The sequence below is a fragment of the Vidua chalybeata genome, chromosome 2 (genome assembly GCF_026979565.1).
Source record: "Vidua chalybeata isolate OUT-0048 chromosome 2, bVidCha1 merged haplotype, whole genome shotgun sequence".
Classification (NCBI taxonomy): Eukaryota; Metazoa; Chordata; class Aves; order Passeriformes; family Viduidae; genus Vidua; species Vidua chalybeata.
This window is the reverse complement of record NC_071531.1, coordinates 20,172,267-20,196,495: the sequence shown is the minus strand read 5'-3', so window position 1 is coordinate 20,196,495 and position 24,229 is coordinate 20,172,267. Positions and strand designations below refer to the sequence as shown.

Below are 24,229 nucleotides of genomic sequence, written 5' to 3'. Positions count from 1 at the left end.
CAGGAAGCGAGTTAGTGTTGTGTAGTGATTCAGGAGGTTTTACAAGTCAATCAAGAATGGTGGGATCAGCTAAAAGTGAGGAAAAAGTTACTCTAGCTAACATCTCCCACAAGCAAGCAATGACTTTTGCCATTTTACAGGGAACTTAACATGCAATTTTATATGTTAATGGCAAGTTGTACTGCTCTTACATTCTTATCTAGAGGGTAAAAATTTTTTATTATTTGATCCACACATACTGAAGACAGACACAAAAACATCGTATTTCCGCTGTTCTGTTGTATTTTATGCACATAAGTGAGTGAAAATTGAGATTAAATATTTGAATAAATAGTCCAATTATCTTCAAACTGAGCATATTGAAATCTAGATGCTAGATATGGATGTAGATGTGCCTGGCAGTTTGTTAGGAATTCCATTCAGTAAACTAGAATTATAACCAGTGGTGAATCCACTAATCTGTTAAAAAAAGCTTCTTACATTAGTTTTGAGCCTTTTTTTCTACTGTCACCGTTTTTTCCAAAAGGTTTTTATATCTGTGTTTTCAGATGAAGTAAGGCAATAAGACAGAAACTGTTATTCAGCATTTTGGCTTTCCACCAGCTACTATAAATGCCATAAGACACAACAGAAAATGAAAGATATTTACTCTGCAGCTTCAGAAATAATGCAGGCCAGATTTAAAGGGCTAGTGTTTAAATACAGTCTGAGTTCAAACCCCTACAGTTTAAGGAGTTTGTCAAAAACAGGGTTATTACACTGATTATTTGTTAACATTAGCTGAACCCAAAGCTTCTAAAAATTTTCAGACAAAACCATTAATGTTGCTTACAAGACCGCACAAAAGTTTGCTTTTTTTTCAGTTTTCTGTCCTTTGATCTTACTGTGTAAAACTTCCAGGCTTTCCCATAAAATGTAGGCAAATGATGGGAGGAAGAGAGAAATAACAAAGGAGCAAAAAAAAAAAAAAAAAAGGCAAAATGTCTGCAAGATACAGAAACACTTGAGATTCTTTGAAGCATTGTAGCAAAGATGCTGAAGGGGGCTCTGCACTTCATTATGAAAATGCTGGCAAGTGATTCTAGTAGGAGTTCAGCTCTTGTAAACTTGAAGTTAGAAGTAAAATTCAGTAACTATATATTTCCTCCTTAATTTTCTGTCAGATCAGAAACCTTGCACAGGAGAGTATTAATAGAGTTGAACTGTCTAAACCATTATTGTTGCTTTTTAACAAATCTTGGCATTTTGAGGAGAGTTTCAGTGAACTGGAAAAAGCAAATGTTGTGCCAGAATTTTTAAAGGTTAAACAAGATGATCCAGGTAACTATAGGTCAAGGACAATATTTGGAAGGCTGAGACTAAATATCTCCAACAAATCTGAAGAGATGACATCATGCCAAATGCCAGCCAGCAAGTTTTTATGGATAATAGATCTTGTCAAACATACTTGATACTCCTTTTTCCAAGATCAGAAATGAAGTTGACAGAGATAGCTGCGCTGACATTAATAGACTTAAACTACTCTATGATTTTTATTTGGTCTTGTTGATGCGGTGCTTGAAACCAAAATGAAATAACGAGGAGTAAAACCAGTGTAATCCAGAGTTACCAAATGGATTAAAAATGGGATAACAGAAACATCCTGAAAAGTGATTATAGCTGGGGACTATTCATCTCAAGAGTTACTTCTAGTGGGAACTCACAGGAATCTCTTCTTGGCACCAACTTTATTGGTTACCTGGAAGGAAATATAAAATGATTACCAAGTACATCTGCAGATGGAATGAAATAGTAAGTTGTGGCATTTGTTGAGTTATACTGACTGATAATGGGGTTTGACAGGAAAAAGTACAGCCAGGGAGACTGCTCTGAGTTGCCTGCTGCTGGAGGAGCAGGCTGGAGAAGGTGCCTGATCTAGGGGCAGTGCAGTCAAATCTCTCCCTTACAACACAGGGCTGGGACAAGTTAAGGCTGTAAATATTTAGCTGTATTAAAATAAGTAAGTAAATAGTTGCCTCTTCACACAGGTGACTGTCTCAGTGCTTATCTATGTCCAGAAAATCAAAGCAGTCTATCATAATTTCCATTTATGCTCCATAGCTTAATGCTGTAGGAATTTCACCACTAAGGTGACTAGGTGTTAACTACTTCCACAGTAAGACCATGAATACCCCTTTCTTGACATACAAAGAGAACAAGTGATTATTTTCAGTTCAAGTTATCTATTCCTATCCAAAGTCAAGTCTTGCAATGTCTAGTTTTCTCCTTTTTTACTATGATTTTTTTGGTGCACAATTTAAAGGGGTTGTTCTTAAAAGTGCTCAGGCTTTTAAGGGTTGTTTATCTCAGGAGTCAAACTTCTTAAAGTCAGGCTATGTTTATTTGTAGGTGTCTTGATACAAAGTCTACCTTTAAATGAAATATTGGCCCCAGTTAGGTACATCTGTGCTAAGAGTGTACAACCAGTGGAGATGGGAGCACACAAAATACTCCTGTGGTGGAAGCAGTTGTATCGACATTGAGAAAGTGAAACAAGCCATACCAAAGTAACCACAGTTCTGGCATCAAATTATGTTAATTGCAATAAATACTAGATAATATTAAGACTAACATATTATTCAAATAATAATATTAGTTGCATTAACTTTGCACCTGAGAAGCATGCTTTTGCTAGCAGCCACCTTCATTGCTGACACAGACTTTCTATTGGGTTTCTCAGTTTTTGGAAAAAAAATACACAATTCATAATGTAGAGTTTTCCTGTTCCACTTTTTTCCAGAAGAGAAACAGAGAATTGTTTTTCTTTTGGAATCACAAAAGACAGTACAATGCAATGAGGAGTAATAAGGATCCCAAGGAAATTTCTAAGAGTTGAGGGAGGATGGCAAAACCAAAGGGAAATCAAATGTCTCACATACTTTTTAATCTAAAATGTTGCCATCTGTTGTGAGTGCAAATCCTCTGTCCAAATGCTACAATAAATTACCTTCCCTACTCAGCCCAACATGTCAATTCAGTTATTAAAGCTTTTTTCAAATGGAGTATTTTTGATGCATTGATCATTTAACAGTGTTCCTTTTCTAGCATTTATAGGCATGCTGCAGTCTGGAATTCGTGTCTGAAAATCAGGTCCCCAGTTGCCTGTGGCTTACCCTGTTCTCTTGTAGAACACTTATTGTGACGAATGTCTTGCAATGACTGGTTAGAGTTAAGATTGTGTAAGTTTCCATTTACACTGAAATTTTTACTTTTTGATTTGAGTTTTTCCATGTTTTATGACACATCTATGATAACTGTTCCCCAGTGTATAATCTGCACTATGTACAATCTTTACCACATCTAAGACAATAAAAACAGTAGCTAGATGCTTTTGCTAAAAAAGATGTCAATGACATTTTTAGATGTTGACTTGGGACAATTTACCATTTTACTTTGGAATTTTCATTTGTTTTCTTCCCAACCATAAAAATGAAGAAAGCTAATAAAAAAGGTTTTTTCCCCTCTGTAAATTCAGGATTTTAGCAGCACATTGGTCTGCCGGGTTTGTAGTTGACAGATTTTCTTTGTTTTCCTAGAGAAAAAGATTTTCTCTCAGGTTTAAAGCATTGATTCAAAGGCACAGAGCAAAAGGTTTCTGTGAATCACAAAACCCTTTGTAGTTAGGCATGTACAAATATGGGCCTTTCCTGTTAACCACATCCAAGGCATTTTGCTGTTATTTTGCCTTTGGAAATTATGAGAGAATCCAAAATGTGGGTATTACGATGTTTCTGGGATTTCATCCTTGTGATGAAACTAAATACTAATAGTTGGAATAGTACTAAATTACTTTTTTTCCCGTTGACATTTGCAATTTTTTGAAAAGGAAGCAACAAAAATTGAAGGAAACTACCTTTTATATTGAATAAGTCTCTTTTTCAGTTTTACAGAAATTTTACAGAAAGTGTAAATATCACAGTTTGCTTCCATAAGTTCTCAGGCAGTAGGGGATGGCTGAAGATCAGTATTCTGTTCTTTTGAATTGGTGCCTGATGCAACCATCTTTACTTACATAAGCCTGTGTAATTTTTCTCTGAAGTCCATACTTTGCCTGCATGAGGTATGTTTAGAGTATTTTTTGAGCAACTGTGTATGGCACAGAGTCCCTGAGTCACAGACGAGAGACGTGCATGTTGAAAATAATTCAGATTAAGCAAAGCATAAAAGATTGGCATATATAGGTCAGCTAAATTTGCTTCAAAGCTAACTGCTTCCTTTGTGTAGGAAGACTGCTGCGAGGTAGAAGAGGAATGTGCATGCAAAACAGTGCATATATTTTTCTTAAATTATTAAAATTTATACCTTGAAGAATAATTCATTAGAAGAATGAATCACTTGGTCAGTAAAGGCAATTGTCCAGTGTGGCAATAAAAGCAATAGTGTGCACTGATGGCAGAGTCACTGGATAATGATTTTTCTTTGCCTTTTTTTATGTTTTCTTGCAATTTGGCTCATTAGGGTCGTAGGAGGGCTCAGTCTGGATAGTATCTCAGGAGATGGCAGAATCAGAGAATAGTTCAGATTGGCAGAGGCCATTGCAGATCCTCATAAACAGTACTCTGAAATAATAGAAAAAGAATGGTAAATATTATCCCAGCACCCATGCAATACTTTTTACTCAGATGATTTCAGTACATTTTAGGACTATAAACATCCATCTCCCCTGCCAACAGCAGAGTTGGCTGCAGCAGGTTGCCCAGGACTGTGTCCAGTTAGGTTTTGAATATCTCCTAAGGATCGAGAGTCCACAACTTCACTGGACAGCCAGTTCCAATGCTTTTATCACCCCCTCAGTAAAAAATGGTTTATTGTGTTTCAGTGGAATGTCATGTGTTTCATTTTGTGCCGATTGCCTCCTCTCACAGGGCACCACTTGAAAAAGTGTCCATCGTCTTTGCGCCTCCCTCAGGTATTTTTGCACAGAGGATAAGGTCCTCTGTGAGCCATCTCTTCTCCAGGCTGAGCAGTCCCAGCTCTCTCAGCCTCTCCTTGTATGGCAGATGCACCAGTCCCTTGATTGTCTTTAAGGTCTTTCGCTGGGCTCTCTCCAGTGCATCCCTTCTCTCTCATACTGGGGAGCCCACACTTGGATACGGCGCTCCAGGCCTCTCACCAGTGCTAGAGGGCGAGGATTCCCTCCAGTGACCTTCTGGCAGTGCTTTTTGTAGTACAGCTCAGCATGCTCTCAGCTTTCTGTGCTGCAAGGGCACATCGCTGGCTCATGTTCAAGTAGTCCAACCTCCTGCTCAGCACTGGAGAGCCTCAAATATCCTTTAAACAACCTATAGAGAAGGGTCTGCAAGGCAGTTACTGCAGTGTTCCCAAGGCTCTGTACACAGCTGTGCTCTAAAGGCAGGGATGATGGAGACCTTTTGTTTGCTGAGGAAAAACGCATCCTTGAAATGACAGCCTGCCAGGCAAAGATAAAACACACATTTCAGCGTTGATTCAGTAACAATCTGTGGCTGCATTATTTGTCGACATGCGTGTTACCCCAGTCTCTCAGGCCTGGTGTGTCCTGCCTGCAGCACAGGCAGGACACACAGACCAACAGACAGCTCACAGACCAACCTCAGCTGCACCGCAGTAAGGACACTTCTGACCTGCCCTGTGCACAGCCACTTCTGTGCTGCTGTAACTGGGTGCGACCAGGCATTACTGAATAAATAAAGTGATACATTTTTCAAGGGCATACATCAAAACTGAGTGTTTATACCTCACCCTAAAGTTTTTGTCCCTCAATTTTCCTGTTTGAAAGTAAAATTAATACTATGAATAGTACCTAAGCAGATGTTGAATGTTTACAGTCCTAAAATGTACTGAAATCATCTGAGTAAAAAGTATTGCATGGGTGCTGGGACAATATTTAACATTCTTTTTCAATTATTTCAGAGTACTGTCTATGAATTTATGGGTGAATATATATCCCTAAAAGCAGGATGAATGAGATGCTAACTGTATTTTTCAGGAACTGGTGTTGCAACTGAAAGCAGGAATTCTTTCAGCTTTTCAGCTGTACAATAGTGAGACTTCAGAGCAAAACAAACTCTACTTTTAATTCTCATGGTTTAGCACAGACCTGATTTGTGGGCATGCAGTCCTATTTATATGATGCATTATCCTTTTTAGGGCCAGCATACTTAATTAAAATAAAATAATTTAAGGTTTTGATCCAAATCTCTGATTTATTGAAAGTTAGCTGTAGAACCAGCCAAGAACCACAGAACCAAAAGTCACAAGAGTTTTCATGAATTTTTTTAGATAAATAAGGCCACAGTGTTTTCTAGGAGTACAATACAAGTCAAAGTGACCGTTGGATAAGAACACTTAAGAAATTTGACCCAAAAAAATGGTATGCTTTAAATTTCATTGAAGTCACCTCAGAATGAATGTTCCTGTATGACATGAAACCATCTGTAACAACACATATTTCATATAATATAATATAATATAATATAATATAATATAATATAATATAATATAATATAATACCTCCAGCATAATATTTTTGTAGTAAAATCTCAAAAGGATATATAAGGGATTTTAATAAACCACAACTCCTTCTTTTTAATATCTCCTCGACTTTTCTGTATTTCTTTTAATCACTGGAATGTAGTGATTGTATGATTCCAGAAACAGTGGGCCTGACTCTGAATTTGAAATTATACTTCTTTGTTGTTTGAGAATGGATTATGCTAAAAGGACAAATCCATTTCTAAAATAAGAACTGTATTATTATGCACAGTTTCTTCTTTGCTAGTAAAGATTTATTCTCTTTGTAAACAATAAATACGTTTTAAGAAAATCAAGGTCAACATTAGAAGGCAACAAGCTTTGTTGGGCTGCAGTTCCCAAAGCATTTTGTTTAAACTTAACAAAGCTACAGATCTTGGAAAGGATGAAGCTGAGCACCTATGCAAGTCCAAACCAAATTGGACACTTTTTTCATAGAGCAATGAATATGTACTAGCAGTATATGATGGTTGGCTTCACAAAATCCAGGTTCTGTGATGGTAAGGAAGAAACATTTCTACAGGTAAAGAGGTTGTTTGGTTTGTCTTACTTTGTTCTGGTAAATTTTAAAAAGAATTTTATAGGCTGTATGAGACCCATTTTTATGGTTTTTGTTTGCACAGATTTGTGACTTTTGTGACCAGGTATCTCTTTATATACAAATGTATAAATAATATTTTCAAATGTTTTGTGATGCAGTTCAAGAGGTCTGTTTGAAATGTTTTTTCTATGTACCCTGTTTCATACTTGGTGCAGAATTTTTAACTTCATGTGAAGGAAAGAAATACATTGAGTATTTTGGGGTTTTGCCATTTGCAAAAGCCTACTTACCTCATATTTCCTTCTAGGTCTCTTCACAGTTTTCTAAACTTGGCTATTTCAATTTTTCTTTGGCCTGAAAGTTGCCGTACAGGGTTGGATCTCGGACACCGAACAAACAGTGATTTTGAAGTTACACAAACATAAACAGTTACACCTTTACAAATTTATTCCATGGCACAAATTTTGATTCTGATCACTTCATGTCCTGTTTTTTAAAGCTTGCAAAAACACAGTATTTTTAGGTATTAAGAAAATAGCAAGTTGGGTAGAAGACAGATGTCTAAAGGTCAAGATGACTTTGCTCATAAAACCAGTGCAGTCCTACACATTTCTCACTTTACTGCTTCTCAGTTTGAGTCTCCAAGCCCAGTGGAGCTTTGCAAGTTTTGCTAATAACCTCTGTGCTGAGAATGTTCTGCCTTAACAGCCATGGCCCTTACAGACCACCCCTCCTCACACCCATCCTGTGTTAGGGTTCCGTTCGTAGTCATCATCCACAGACCCCTTCCTGGTGTTAGGTTCCTGAATGTCCCCTGAGGGTCAGCTGAGGTGTCCTCCTTGCCACCACTTAGAGATATATGTTAGAACAGAGAGAAGAACATAGCTTAAGGAAAGTATATACGACTGTGGAAGTCTGTTTTATATGAATGATCCCAAAATTTATGTGTCTCTTTCTTTGGATGTTCAGTTGCGCAGGCAGGGCTAAAAGATAACAGCATCCCATTAATTCAGAAGGAAAAGATTATTTTCGTCCTTATGACCTTCATAAGCTGTTTCAGACTTTGCCCATAGTTGCAATAAATTGCTAGATCTGTACTGATATTTATTTGCAATTGTCATTCTCATTTGCACAGGGTGAGTGAAGCGGGATTACTTGAGACCTTGTTTTCAAGAGATTTTTATAAGTTCCTCTTTCCATTGCTTGTGCTCTGTTTTCTGTCTGTATCGTATTTCTCTCTTTGTTAATTTGCAGCCCTCAGAAAGGCTTAAACAGTGAGTGCCAAGTACCACTCATCAAAAGATAATTTCCAAGTTGTATTAATCTTTTCCAACATACTTTCCCGCATGAAAAAGAAAAAAAAAGTACCTGCCAAAAACATTCTTTGGCACATAATAAAATAATTTTGGGTAGCAGACATTTACTCTGAATTCTTGGCAGAATGTGAACAGGTCCAATATCCAAGAAAAAAGGGCGTAACATTTAATATTAGTGAATAATCACGACTGTAAAACTTTGGGTAACTAGACATACTGTAATTCTACCTACAGCTAGGAATACTTTCTTTATATTTCCCAGTGACTGTTGCAAGAGCTTGTAATACTGAACACATTTCCCAGGGTTCTGGAAATAATTTTAATCATTTAGCAATCCTGATCTTGAAACAAATGTGCAAGCCCTATTGTTCAGATGATTTTTCTAAAAATATTTTTTAACTGCAGTTCTCTATTTTAAATTGCTAATGTGTGTCCTTGTTAAGCCCTTTATGTAATTGCAAAGGTAGGTCTCCAAAATAAGCAGACATTGCCAAAACCAGAGAGGTCCTCTAGGATGTATTACTAAGAAACAAAAAACTCAACTAAGGAAGAATCTCATTCTGCTGTGAATAATAAACAAGATCTGGAAGAGGATTCTTGTCCACAGTTATTTTTTGTAATTGTTAGTAGAATCTTACCAGGGACTTAAGGCACCAGACACTTACTGTGACCAAACATATTTCAAAGAAACCAGTTGCCCTTTTTGTAAAGCCTTCACATATATGTACACTGGGAGTTTATGACCATGTTTTTATGGAAACATAATTCAGTTTAAACAAAAGCCTAAGGATAAGCAAGGATAGGGATCCATGTTGCATTCTCAGTTCTCACTCTATGTATCATATCGAAGAAAAAATACTAGGCTAAATGGCAGCTGCAGTCAAGTACAGTGAAGAGCATCACTGTATTTTCTCGGGCAATGGAAAGAAATTACATCACTTGCCTCAGGAACTGGATTAGCATGAGCTAGGCCCTGAATTAAGAAAATACAGTTGCTCTAACTTAAGTTGTTTGCTTCTGGTTTTTGCATACAGAAATTGCATTCAAATCTGCCCTTAGTGATACGTGTGCCTTGCTTCTCTACACTGATAAATCTAGACCTATAGAAGTCTTCATTTAATTTAACATTGACTATATTGTTTGTACATCATTAGTTTTTGGAGGAACTTATTTTTTTCATGGTCGTATTTTACCGGGGGTTTTTTGTGGACTTTTAACTGCTGTGATGGGGCTCTAATTTATTTCAGAGCACCACATTGCACCACTCTGCCCTTCTTGCCTTCCTGCTTACATGGCACTCCCAGGACCCAGACGTCAAACTTGGGATTAGTGTTTTTCCACTGCTTGCATCTGGTTTCTTTGGCAAGCAGTTGTGCAGGCAGCTTTGGAGTTACTTGGGTTTGGTAACACGGTAAAGCAGCTGATGGGATTGTGTGTGGACGTCTGCTCCTCCTGTGCGCGATTTTCTTTTGACTCATGATGCAGTGGAATGTTTCTGCTTGATGTGTCTGAATCTCCCGGGAATTTTGCCCATATACCCATTTATGGTCATAAAGATGACTTTTCTTTGCTCCTGACAACCTTTTGTTTTTTGTTTTTGTTTTTGTTTTTCCCTGCAGCCTGTATAGCTATAATCAGTTCTTACAGGCCTTCCATTCTTGCATGAATTGTCCTTTGGTCAAAGTCTCAGCAGTAGTACCAGATGCAAGACTAATCTTAAAGAAAGCAGGCTCTTCTGCAGCCAGAAAACTTGATCTGGTGGATCCCATTATAGCAGCTGCAGGTTGATTCTGCTGAGCCAGTAGTTTTAATAATTTCTAAAGCCTTGCTCATTTTTGTCTCCTCTACCTGCCAAATACTTTAATGGGGAATACTGTGTTACTTCAGAGGTGAGGACTGGAGGAGCTTGTATTGGAAATTTCAAAAAAGAAAGACAACACAATGGCAGAGAAACCAATTAAACAAGAAGTGCTGGTTATTTCCATGTGGAGATGGTTAAATTGTTGGAGAAAAAAAAAAGGGATTGTCTGATAGTTTATTCCTTTTCTTTCATTTTTTTTTCTCTCTTAAAGTAATAACATCACTAATCTAGTGATTTCTGGAAATTGAACTTAAGATCTCTGTATATGCAAACCACAGTCTGGACTGCTTGAGTTAAAGAAATAGGAAAATTTATTGAAGGACACAGATCTCCATACGAAATGTCACTGTTTTCCAGAAGAGAGGGCCACACCGGGCATTAGTTATACAAAGATTTGTCAGAATGGCTTGTTACTTGTACTCAGTGTTGGGATAGAGGCTGTTCATCATCAAGATGCCCTAAGTGTATGAAAAAGGCAATTTGATGTTCATAATTCTTTATTTTCTGTTTCATTGTACAGCAGCAAATGTTTCAGTGAAGGATTTTACAGTGGGAGTAATTGAACCGAGTTATTAGCAAATAACTTAAAAACACCTGGGTTTTAAAAAGTCTTTGTACAGCAAACTATTTAGGTTAACCAGAGAAAACTAAGTCCAAACTAGCTCACAAACAGAAAACTTTGTTCAACAGATCACTTCTCTATTGCTCATCAGGGCATCCCCAAAGTAACTCCCAAGTAGCCAAGTAAGGGCTGAAACAGTTCAAGGGTCTTTGCTTCCACAGACCCCTCTTTGCCATTCCCCTCATCTGTACAAATACAGCAGTAGGTACTGTAGCTGCTACAATTCAAGGTTGCAGTTTTACAAAGACATGCTTTTTGTAGTGCTAAAGAGATTGGGAAATGAAAGGAACACTTGGTAGATGTCAATTTTAGCTGGAGCTGTGAGTGCCAAACAAGCCAGCATGGGGAATACTCAGCACCACCCCAGTTGTGAGTCTAAAAGGAAGAGTGCTTTGCTCCCAGAAGAGGTGAGACACATCTCTGGAGAAGAAGTCATTCCCTGGGCTGTGTGGCTCCCCAGTTGCCTTTTCTACACCTACGTTTGACAGGCATTTCTGATGTGAGCCAGGCATACCGTAAACAATTAAAACTATGTAGCCTTCAGATCAAACAAGTATCATTATGTTCATTAAATAAAACCTTGTCATTTTATGATCAATGACAAATCTAGCTTCAAAGGGAAGCCATTTTAACTGAAAAAGGAACAGCCAAAGGAAAAACCATCCATCATCTCCATTTTTGCAGTTATAGCAAAACCTATCAGTGAAATTTTGCAAAACAGAGTCCTACATATGCATTTTTTGGCACTGCCTAGGGCAAGAATTCCCAAACGGCTGTGTATGTACCACTGAGAGTATATACAGACACCTCAGTGTGGGAAAAGATATAGCACAGAATCAGGACCTGTTACCACTGTCAGTACAAAAAACAGTGTGGGAATCTCTCAATTAGGAATTTCAGTCAGTTTTCAAGTCTGTTTCTGACTTGTGTAAAATTTTTTGAGATTGGGGGGTCATTTAAGTAATTGTTTTCTGCATTCATTATTTCCTCTCTGCTTTTATGCTCTGTGGAATACTTCAAGTCCAACTATTCCACAGTTGTTAAGTCATCTCCATTCATACCAAGATCATCCCAAGATCTGCACTGTTCGTTTGGGTAGATTTTTTCATATATGATAATATATTTACAGATTTTACATAGCTTGATGGTTTCTGTTTCCCCATCTTTTTTGAGGCAGAAAAAACCTGGAAGCCATTCTCTCAAGTCTGCTGAAAGATGCCATTTAGGGCACTGGTCATGTCACAGCAATAGCAACTGGCTCACTGATGTGAAACCTGTTCAGTGTGTGGCAATGCTTTCTCCTCTTCAGCCCTTTGTGTTCATGCTTTTAACCTTAAAAGCTCATAGTCTCACTGCATGTGTATTTGAAGGGTATATTGCACTAAGATTTTGTTTACTGGTGCTATTTGAACAGAAATTACTGTTTTGTAGAGTGATTATTACAGAGTGACAGAATTTATGAGAAGGAATGCATACAGACACGGATTTGCAACTTTCATTCATTTCAGTGCTGCCACGGCATTTTCAGTTTGTCTACTGTAATTTCACGTCATCCACACCACATCCTTCCTTCAGGTCCCCACTTGCAGAGCACCTTCTGTCTCTGCTTACACTCCCCAACTGCTCTGACAGAGGGGAAGTGGGAGTGGTACTTGTGTCTTGGCTTTGTGTCCCCAGTGTAGTTTCATGATTTTAGAAGGAGGGCCAGGTTAACAAGCTAACATTTTTTTTCTTGCCTTTGTGTAATAGAAATCACCATTTTGTAAGACTAAACTATGGAGCTGCAACTTTGCTGTGTAATTTAGTGTAGTTCAATGCAGAGCCCTGAAGAGAACTGATGACTATCTGGTAACTATAAAAGTAAAGCTCAGGTGATTCTTCAGTGTTATCAGAAACCTCATGTAGGTACAGCTTCATTGAGGATTTTGTTGACTGTGTGAGGTGGTTTTAAATCCATTTATTTTCAAATGAGCCTTATATAACTGCTGTGGTAATAAAAGAAATCAGGAGGGAATTAGCTATCTGTTGGAGGACTGGTTGGCATATTTCTGTTGTTCTCGTTTTTTTTAACTACAATTGTATGTGGGTGCATTTTTTCAAGAGGTATGAGGAGCACTATGTCCAGCAGCACTCACTTAAACAGTTTTGTGCCATTGATTTTTGTTAATCTGATCTTGTCTGATAAAATCTTACAAAAGTTTCTCACAGCTGCTGGAGGTGTGTAAGTGAGATTGCTCCTCAGTGACAGTGTAACAGGAGCTCATCTAACAGGTGCTTTGGTGATCGTTTCTCAGCATCCAGAGAAACAGTAAGATAACAAGTTTCATTGCAAAAACACAATTGACTTTTGTACTGAAAAGTTTCTTCTATCACATGCTATGAGGTGAGTTGTATTGCTCTCTGGGGATCTGGACTGAACAAAGAGGTTTAGCTGTGTGCTGTCATCTGTCTCCTGGCAAAGATGGGGCTTGAGATATGCCAGCAGCCAGCTAAAAATTCTGTAAGATACAAAATGCAATAATGAGATGTAAAATGTCATACTTAAGATTTATGTCTGCCATTGATCCACAGTCATGGTTTTCCACTTTTTTACTTTTCCCCTCCATGTTTGTTGGTTGCCATTTTTATGCCATCCACCTGTTGTTTCAATCAGAGACCATGTTAAAATTTTCTGAGCTGTTGACTTGGAAACTAACTGCTGGGTTTTTTAGCAGTCACCTTTAGTGCTCTTGAACAAGAACTCGGTTTTCTCATTCTTACATAGATTTACCAATTTATCTGTCATGTATTTTTAAGTTCATTCTGTTTTAAGGAAGTTGTGTTACTATTATTGATTAACTCAAATACACATAAATATAAATTAAGAGGGATCTGATTCTCTAATTCTGGTTAGTTTTATGCCATGTATTTAATGATACACACAGAGATTTCAGTGTTCAGTTATTAGGCCCTAGACCTCTCAGGTGCAGGCTATGAATGCTCAGTGCCTGATTTCTTCCTCATTGTGGCTCCCAGTAAAGTGCTTAGATGTCCTACAAAACTAATAACCAGGGAAAAACACTGCCCTGCAGATCTTAAACTCTGTTTCGCAGCAGGAGGTCCAGCAGCTCATAAACTAGACCAGGACACAAAGAGCAATACAGAATAAGAAATTGGCCTAGGGATTACATAAATGATACTGCAGTTTTTCAGTGGGGTTTTTTTATCTGTCCTTTTTTAATGCCTTGTAATCCTATAGAATTCTGTTCATAGGTGGACCTGCCATTTCCTAAAAAGTGTCCAAAGCATCCCAAGCATCCCCCAAAACCGGGAGATCACCAGGAAGTGAAATTAGGGTGGGAGGGGAGAGAGTGGAAGCAGTTATCAGGAAAAAGAGAAAAGCAGCAGCAAAATAAAATGTGTAGGGGGAAGGGAGAATCAGAGAAATACATACCTTGGTTTCAAATGTGGGAGGCATTCTGTTTCTCAGCTTGTTTTTGCTAGCTATCTGTGTTAATAATTGAGCTAGCTGGGAGAAGTATCTTGAAAAGAGAGAAAGAAAGCACTACTGTCAAGCGAGCCCAAAATCACATCCCCAGCCTGCGCAGAATTGGGCATTGCAGTCATATAGGGGAAATCCCTTAACGGACAAAACTATAAATGAAACTAGCGTTGACAAGGGGAAGAGGCACAGCTATATTTAACGGAAGTATTTTCATTTAAAGCTGCTTTCTTTTTCTTTTTTGGGGGAGTTTGTTGTTTGTTGTTTTTTCTTGTCTAGCTGGTGGAGACGATGAGAGCTCTTCCTGTTTGAGACAGTGCATGGGTGGTTTCCCCAAGGCTTTTAATGTTAGATTAATGCTCTGGAGACAGTGTGATGATAAATGGGTTCCTACAGTTATATCTACATCCTGTTCCCCCTCCCCCCTCCCACAGCTGCCCCTCTGTACAGTCTCTCTGCAGCGCTCGCCTCCATACCCAGCAACTGTTCTGAGCAACTTCAGCCAGAATTTAAGGCAGCACTCTTTAAAATTTGTCTGCCAAAATTCTTTAATTTTCAGTGCTGTCACCTTCATTGCCACTTACTTAATCAGACAATGACAAAAATGAAACAGGGAAGAGAAAGACTTCTGGCTGAAGTACAGGCCACCTCACTAGCTTGTCATCTGCTGTGTGGCAAATCCCAGTTAATTACTTTTGCAATTGCTGTTCACATACAGAAAATAGGTTTACAGGGGTGGCCTTTCTGTAGTTTCACATTTTAACAGCAGTGCTCTGCCCATTATATTTTACTAAGCAATAAATGAGCAGAGGATTTGAAATCTTTTCGCTGGTATAAGGGAAGTGCTCCTCTGTGTCAGCTGCATCTATGCCTTGATTTTATACAACTTGCATGCTGGTAGGGATTTAAGTGCACAGCGTCAGTAAACACCCAGCACTGAAATTCAGCAAGGGAAAAGGAGATATGAGGCACTTTTTTTAGCTGGACCTGCCCTTATGGCGATTGCTGGTGTTTACATGTTTTGTTTCAGTTAGTGCAGTTATTTTCCTCTGCATGCATTTCTATTTCTATATGGCTTCCCCTATATATGGGGAGGTGGGGGGGATGGGCAGTCAGGGTGACTCAGGTTGACCTCCCCGGCTCCGAGCAGCCAGCCCACACCCATCTGCTTACACGGCAGCATCTCTTAGATCTCAAGACAGAATTATTTTTAGACCGTGAAGGTGTATCTGACTCGTGCATTTAGATTTCATATCATGGCTTCCTTTTCCTGCTCTCAGGTTTCTCCCACTCGGCCTTTACCTTTGGTATCGAGAGCCACATCAGCCAGTCCAACATCAACGGAACACTAGTGCCACCTGCCGCACTCATCTCCATCCTCCAGAAGGGGCTCCAGTATGTGGAGGCCGAGATCAGCATCAACGAAGTAAGTACCACCGCTGCCACTGCCGCACGCTGGGACGTGCCAAGCAGCACGCCCCAGCAGCCCCAGCACGAGCTTCTCCTCATCTGGTTTAATTTTATGCCTCGTACTTTGCCCAGTCTCAGCAGAGAGCCAGAAAGCTCTGAGATGGAGGCGTGTTTCAGTTTTTTAGCTGTGGCAGGGAGGTGTTCTCTGCTCTGCTTACCTGGATTATTCATGGTGTTTCTGCTACCCCAGCCAACAAATCCAGAGTGTACAGTGATTTCAGTGACTTTGGCGTAGATCATATGAGATAAAGCATCGTGTACATGGTGAAACAGTTGCTTGTAAATTCTGAATGTGGCTGGGGTGCAAGTTTTCTGTAGATACTGTATGAACAGCCACAAATTGTCTCTGTTCTCCTTGAACTGCCAGTCGAAACAAAGAAGGGATGTAGGAAAAGCCAGTGGTTTTGCCCTGCCAACCTTAAAGACGTGGTGCTTTGAGAGGGAATGAAGTGTAACAGATAAGCAAGTGCTGCATTACAAGATTTTTATGACAGATATTTCTGACTGACAAACATCGGTAATAAATATTAATACAGAGAAGCTACTGCTTTTTCCTCTATACCTGAATGTATGTGAACAGCATGGGTGAGAACAAAGGATTGTAAAAGAGAAAAGGCTGTGTTGTTTGCAATGTGTAGTTTGGAAACTCCTTTGTCTTTATTCAAACATTCTGTGTGATTTTTCTTTTTATGACTCAATACCGTGTATAAGATTTGTATATGTGTTACTTTGTAATTGGGGCAATAACATTTGACATTCACACCAAGCTGCACTTTGATGCAGTTGTAATAACAAGCCAGTGTTAGGAAGCTGTCTCAATTTGGTGCTAACATTTTGTCCCGTGCCTGAAACCGGAGCTACACAGTTAGAAAGTCCCAGCTCTGAAGCACCTGTATCAGGTCAAGTTGTAGGGGCCTGCACTTACCCAGCTTCAAGATTTTCTCTAAAATGAAAGAATAATCTGAAAATATGCCTGTTGTCACCATTAAGATTTATGTGCTCTCTCACTGTGGTTTGAGTCAGGTTGAACAGGGCCCTGAGCAACCTGGTCTTGTGGAAGGTGTCCTTGCCCACGACAGGGATGTTGGACATAGGGCCTTTAAGGTCCTTTCCAACCCAAGCCATTCTATGATCCTGTTCAGATAGATACTGTTAAGTATGTTACAGCAAAGCAAAGGCCATTCATGCTACATCTGAATCCCAGGAAGGGCTAGCATAGATGCTTCCCTATGTGTTACTTTTCTATGTGTAGTACTTAAGAGTGACAAGTAATCAGTGAGTCTGTAAACTAGTGTGTATAAAATTATTGTTTGTCATCTATTAAAGGGCAGTCTTATAAATAGGCCAGTGAGCACATTTACAGATGAAAATGTAAGATGTCAGGATCTGTTGGCAAACATTTTGTTTATTGTGTAGCAAGAATTTGAGTCAAGATTCAAATAAATTTTGGCAGACGCATAAAAAAATGTTGAGGAGAAAGAGATTATGGTTTCTTCTCTAACAACTGTCTCCTACTTTTTCTTCCCCATGAGGAAACAAATATGTATTATCTTAATACTGTAATCATTAGGGGTAATCCAACAACTAGGTCAGCAGAGACATACCAGTCAGGCAAGCAACTATTTTTCTTTATTAACTCTTCTCACTTATGGAAGATTACATTGTTTACCAGGCTACACAATCTATCTGTATCCTATTCTTGCTCTTTCTCAAGAACAAATCTTTCACCACTGGATCATTATTATTTCAAAGAACTGAAGGGAGTTCACAGAAGATTGGCAAAATGCCACTTTGCAAAGACTACTGAAATCTTTCCCCTATATTTAAGATAATAGGAAAGTGAAAGTGAAAAAAAGCTAAGTCAATATAGTCTGTATTAACTCTTCAACAGTCCCTAAAAGTTTACTCAATTGGTTTTTGAAGCTGAAGCTTAATTTACAAAAATCAAAATGAAAGTCATAACTATTATGAATAATATAGTGGAATAAAAGAAAAATAATGGTAAGGCTGTCTTGTATGATCAGCTACAACTGGTGGTGCTGGGCTGAAAAACACTGCGTAAGAAACCACTGAATTTGTGCATACATCATGTTTTGGCTGAGGTTCATTATGCTTCATCTGCTTCCATTCCATTCCTATGCTCCTGCAAGTGTAGGAAAATAAATAGTTTAACCAAGGTCTGTTTGCCTTTATCATGGCTTTAGCCATGACTCTGTTTTTTCAAACAGAAAACAAAGTGAAATTTTCTGCCACTGGTAAGACATATTTTTAAACACAGCTTAATTCCTTTTGCATTTATAAAGCATTTATATGGTAGAACTTTCTATAAAATTCCAACCAGTTACTTTTTCACTGATCAGATTTCTGAGTGGACCATGAATGCCACCATCATGGATCTGAGAGAGAGTCAGTCCATAGTCCTGTGGCCCTATTAGTTAAGTCAAAGTGTAGTGTCTTCACACAGCTTCGTTTTGTGATTCTTTGCCGCCTGAGTGGTGAAGATCCTAAACCTGGGATTTCCCTTCTGCTCATTTTCCCTGCAGGATGGTACAGTATTTGATGGCAGGCCAATAGAGTCCCTGTCTCTGATAGACGCGGTGATGCCTGATGTCGTTCAGACCCGACAGCAAGCATTCAGAGAGAAGCTAGCGCAGCAACAAGCCAGCGCCGCGGCAGCGGCAGCAGCCACGGCGGCCACAGCGGGAGCCACGACGACTGCTGTTTCCCAGCAGAACACACCAAAGAACGGAGAAGCCACTGTGAATGGAGAGGAGAATGGGGCACATGCAATAAGTAAGCCAGCGTGCAGCTGCCTGCCACCTCTGGGCAGTTTGTGTTTCCATAATACTCTAGTTCTTAGTTGTGGGGTGGGGTACAAGGTGTGCTTTCTGCTAGGTGGTAGAACCAAGGGCAATCATTTCCAGGAGGGTGGGGCATTTCTAAAAAGGGTGCTGAGTAAAAATGATGTTTCACATCACAGTGCTGTGTTTTACCTGTCCCTGAGAATCTGAAAACTTCAGATATGTTCAGAATTGCAGGTTGAAGACAGAATCAAGAAGTGGAGCTGTATGCTCTCTCCTTGGAGCAGGCTACCCAGACTTTACTATCAGCCTTCTAGATGCTTTTAGATATTGGACAAAAACAGGGCTGTAGACAAATCTTGTCATTTTGGCCAGACCAGGAGAGAGAGGGGTTGAGAGGCTGGGACTTTGTCTTGGTTTGAAAGACAGGTGTCTGCCAAGGGAGGCAGGAACCTCCCTTGGGATGGACAATATGGTCCCCTTACCTCCAAATTATTATGACTTTGAAATTAAGGGACTTTCAGGCAAAGATATGGGAAAAGGAGTAACAGTTCTTTACTGGTGTGTATATGTGTAACAAGGCAAACAAACAACCCCACCGGCAGCAACCACAGACAGAACCACAAACCCATCCCAGCCTTCTCAGCCGCTGGCACTTTCCCCTTCGGTGCAGTTCCGGTCACAGCCAGCAGGGGCGCTGCTGGCTCCCGGCCGGGCAGGGCCAGGTGGGTGCGATGGTTCCCCGCGGCTGCAGGGGGCGCTGTGGCGCGAGCTCAGCCGCCTCTCTACACGGTAATGGCAGCTGAGCCGGCGTAAGGGATGGGAAAGGGGGCTTGCTTTACAAACCCACAGGAGCAGTAGGTCCCAGTGCCTCTTTGGAGAGCAGAATGAGCTGTAGCAGGAACCTTGGAAGCAGCAAGGGTAGAAGAAGACAGCAGGAGATGGAGCCTCACAGTGGTGGTGAATTCTCCGCACAGCGATCACAGCCTGTTTGCCCTCCAATGCAGACAAGTGAGAGAGAGCTTGGAGCTGCACTCAGCCCCTTGCCCCAGCCCAAATCTCCTCCTATCTCTGCTCCTCCAAGAGAAACCACTCAGCTAAGAGAGAAGCTAGCCACACCCTTCCCCTGTACTGTGGCAACTTCTTTTGTCTCTCTTAAGTACCTGTTGTTATTGTCCCTTAGCAGTATATGGGAGAAAATTCCCTGAGAGAAAGAAAACAAAAGGAGTAATCCTTACCTCCAACAGACCTACAAGCCCTATCTGTGTAATTGTTGTGTGACCAATGCATAGCTGTGTGCAGTAGCTGTCCTGTGGTCACCCATAGCCTTGGCATGGTCCTTGGCCCAGTTTGGCATGTTCCAGCTTCCATTTTTACAGGGTGTGGCCAAGCACAGGAGCATCCATAGCCTTACTGTCACGGTCATTAGCCCAGTTTGGACTATACCAACTATCCATTTCTGATCAGCATTGCCAAGCACATGTGCCAAGGACCATTCCCAGCAAACAGCTTGGATGCAGCCAACCTGTCTTGAAGGCACAGAGCAAAATTGTTCCTCAACCTTTTATGTAATAGCATGTGCTAATTCATACAGTCCACTGCAAGTATCCAACTGAAGGTCCCACCTTCCTGAGTCTTTGGGAACAGTTGGTTCTCAAGAGTGCTGAATTCACCTTTGTTCATGGGTGACTAAGGGAGACTGCACTTACATATTAATCATCCAAAGTCAGACATACCCAGCATGGAGTGGGACCTACCTGCTTGTGTAACTAGATCCTGATGACTGTGCTAACACTGTGGGGCAGATGGGATTACTGGTTCTGGTTTCTGTGTGCAAGGCCCATTTGCATACTGGCTGACTTCTGAAACCAGCCCTTACGGCCCAGTTGTCTTAAAAGAAAACTCTAGAGGAACATGCATGGCAGGTTTTGTAGGAAATTGTAACAGCTCTTTGGCTTAGACAAGGTCAGGACTGCAATCATGTAACAGATTTTATTAGTTCTGCAGCATAGATACCTTTATCAGTCTCCACCTTCTCTTTGATCTGAATAGATTCCTCTGTGGGTCAGTGAGAAAAAACCTTTCAAAACAGGTTTTCCTTCAGAGAATTCCAGTTAGATGGGTTAGTTTCCCCCAGTAAAACTGCAGTTATTTAAATAACATTTTTATTTGAGAAAGCAAATGTTAAAAATATCTGAACATTTTAAAAATATTAATTTGTTCTTAAACTGTGGATTGCGTATGTTTTACTTTCAACTAATCCTCTGCTTTGAAACTTAACTCATTTCATATGTGAAGGGGTGCAAACAGAAATTAAAGTACTGTTAAATGTATCAAATGCTGACATTTTGTTTGTTGACACAACTTCAGCTGACATATGAAAATTTTAGGGGAATGTCTCACTGTCACAGGCCCAGAAAAAATCAAATTCTTATCACTGGTTCATCACTGAAAGAGAAACACTCAGGTGTATTTCCTTCTGATCCAAAGAAATATACCTACTATTGTATTAACAAAAGGAAAGCCTTAAAGATCAGTTCATGTTTGTAGTCACACTGTAAGCCTGATGTTGCAAATCTGACATTTTCCAATTAAAAAATAATAATTCTCACAGCTATTTTTAATAGAAGGACTTTCACACACAGTTGCAGACCTTTTCTTGGAATGTGGAGAAGGACTTTTCCTGGGAGAAAGAAATAATCCTGGGAGACCTACTGAGTAGAAAAGACTGCTGATATGAAGGCTGTGAGAAACTTCCCAAAACTTAATTTTTACTGTTGTTGTATTCCACAGACCTGGCATATATTGGCACAGGTTTAAATAATGTGCTAGTCCTTAGTCATAACCTGGATGTCACCCAAATATCAGGCTTTGAAAAGAGGTGGGATGGGTGGAGCGGGAGGAAGACATGTCTTTGAGAAATTACCTCGTTTGCATTTATTCTGGCATGGAGTTCTCCATGACACTCTTAAGTCTTTCCAAAAAAGTTTTAAAATATTTAAATTATATTATAAGTTTTTGTATGTGGCATTACCAATACAATATGATAGATTTAAGAAGGAGATGAGACAAAAACCAGTAACAATGATTTGAGGTGCACATTCAAATACTGAACAAAAAAAGTTGCCGCCTTGTCTTGTTCCTTCCCAAGTAATGTTCTCAGTTTTAAGTCACTTCAAATGTTACAGGAAAAAATAAAAGTCAGCATGCAGAAATGGAGCCAAACTTTGGATTGTTTTCCAACACAAATATTTTTAGTGTCATTTGTATCATTATATTTGCAAGGATTGGCTTAGTTTTACAAAAATTAAAGCTCTGGAAAGAGAACTAAGCCCTGTTCCTTTATTAAAACTACAGCCATAAAGAACAACTTCAGTGAAAGGCCTCTTAAAGATTTAAGTAAAAAAAAAAAAAAAGAAAAAATGTATTTCCTGAGAAAAGACAGGCTTAGCACTCATAAGAGCTTAAAAACATCTATTTTTTTCTTTGGAGGAAATAGTTAATACTACTTACTAGTGTGTTAGAATTTTAATGCTTTGGGGTAATATGACTTCTAGTTTCCAGTCATTTGAGATTTTTGATGCTTTTGAGGAAAAGAATTATAATATAATGTAGACTATAAACAAAGATGCCCTGGCCAAATTTAGAAAATGTTTTGTGTTAACATTTGGACATTAGAGTCCTTCCCTATGTGACCTGCAGACTTAGTTTTTCACCTGAGGCTCTGCTGCAGTTAGTAGAAAGGCCTTCTCTTTCAGAGAACCCCCCTAGGGCAATTTTGTGCAAATAAGATCTTAACTGAAAGCTTTGTGCTTGGAAAGTACTTTAGAGCAAAAGAAGCTTGTTCTTGATGGTTACTGCATCTCACTTATCTGTTCATTCTCATTCCCCATGCACACATTGTAGCTTCATCCATAGGAAAGCCAAATTTCAAGGTCCAGGGCTCCCAAGAGCTCATAACTTGTCACTCTTGAGAGGGTGCTGGTTTGTGCTCAGGGCTGTCTGCAGTTTTTTGTTGTTACCATAATTTTATCAGTCATATACTGCAAGTGTCTCTCTGAATCTGATAAGAGCCTGAGGCAGTATCACAGAGGCATGAACTGTCCTATTTGTTCAATGGGGCGTTTTAAGTTTAGTGCTGAACAGTAACACTCTAAATATGAATGTTCCTGACTACTGATGCAAATAGGAAGAAAACACATAAAATGTGAACAGTGGCAAATTATTTTTGAAAGGCTTCTTATCCTTCCCTCTCTTTTCTCCTAAACCACCAAAACTGTTCTGTAAAAATTATTAGTGGAAGATACAATACAAAATAATACTGCAGGTATTTCATTGCTCCCAGAGGCCAGTTGGTCTTGCATGTACTAATCCATGTATCAGCTAATCAAGGTTTCTTTTTCACAGCATGACTATTCGTGGGGCTTTTTTCACAGCAGTTAATAGCATTCAAAGTGTGTGTCTAGGTTTTTCCATCTGGCCACGTACAAACAAAAAATATTCCTGAGTATCTGATGGCTTTGTTCTGATAGCTCCTCTTGACTCTGGGACCTTGGAGTAATGCTGCTTCCCAGCTGTCATTTGGTTTTAATCGAGAGCGAAAAGCAGCCTTGCCCTTAGAGCCAGGCAGGTAACAGTAGGATCCTATGTCGTAAGCACAGCATCTCATTTAAATTTTTCAAATTAAAGTACTTGAAATATCTTCTTGATTTACCCCCAGCTTCCAGCTCACATTGTGAAGAGGACACAGATGAATGCATAGCCATTGTCATGCTGCTGTTTTTTCTCATGAAAATATGCTTTAAGCATGGTGAATCTGTGCTGTGATGAGCAATAGAGGTTTGTGAGTTCTAGGCTTGTATCTTCTGGTGGGTTTTAATAGTGCTTCACTCTTCAGTGCCTGACTGCTTGGAATATCAAAGATCCCAGCTGCTGGTGTCAGCTAAATCTTGAGTATTGGTATATCTCAACAGTATTCAGTCATACACATAGGGAATTATCAAGGACAATGCTTAACACAAGGACTCAGCATAGGTATAGATTTTCCAAGTAGGAATTTCCAGTGTTTATGCAGCAAGTCCATAGGTAATAAGTGTAGTCAAAAATATAGATATTTTTCATTAGAAATAAGCTGTCAAACTACTGTTAGTTATTTCCTGATTTTAATACTTGATTCTATGTGACTCGTAGATTCCATTCCATCTGTGGTGTAGATATGGCACAGACATAGTTTTAGGGTGCTAACCAAATACACAATGAGAAGCGCTATTTGTGTGAGTCAGCATAAGTTAGGCAGAGCCAAACCAGGTATGTGAAAGCCTAGGTAAGGATAGAAATCTGGAGATTCTCCCCCCACCCCCGGTGCCCCTTGTACAGTGTTACAGTCTGTTTCACCAGCTGATGGGCAATAGCTTAGCAGAGCTGGATTATCAGGACAGATGGCTGATTTTAAATGCCATAAACATGCAGCAAAAAGGGAGCATAATTATTCTACTTGCAAACCTATGGATCTCCATATGTGATTAAAGAATGACTAACTGAAAGACTTAACCCAGAAAGAGAACTTGCATTTTGATCAGTCAGAG

General features: G+C 39.5%; 1 protein-coding gene across 3 annotated transcripts in view; it reads left to right on the top strand.

Moving 5' to 3' along the window:
* Positions 1-24,229, top strand: part of TBL1X (transducin beta like 1 X-linked) — a 192,181-nt gene that overhangs the window by 139,576 nt on the left and 28,376 nt on the right. For all 3 annotated transcript variants that reach the window (XM_053934424.1, XM_053934423.1, XM_053934425.1), the window contains 2 exons: positions 15,654-15,799; positions 18,387-18,636. In XM_053934424.1, the coding sequence (XP_053790399.1) occupies positions 15,654-15,799; positions 18,387-18,636 (396 nt within the window). The remainder of the gene's footprint in view (positions 1-15,653; positions 15,800-18,386; positions 18,637-24,229) is intronic.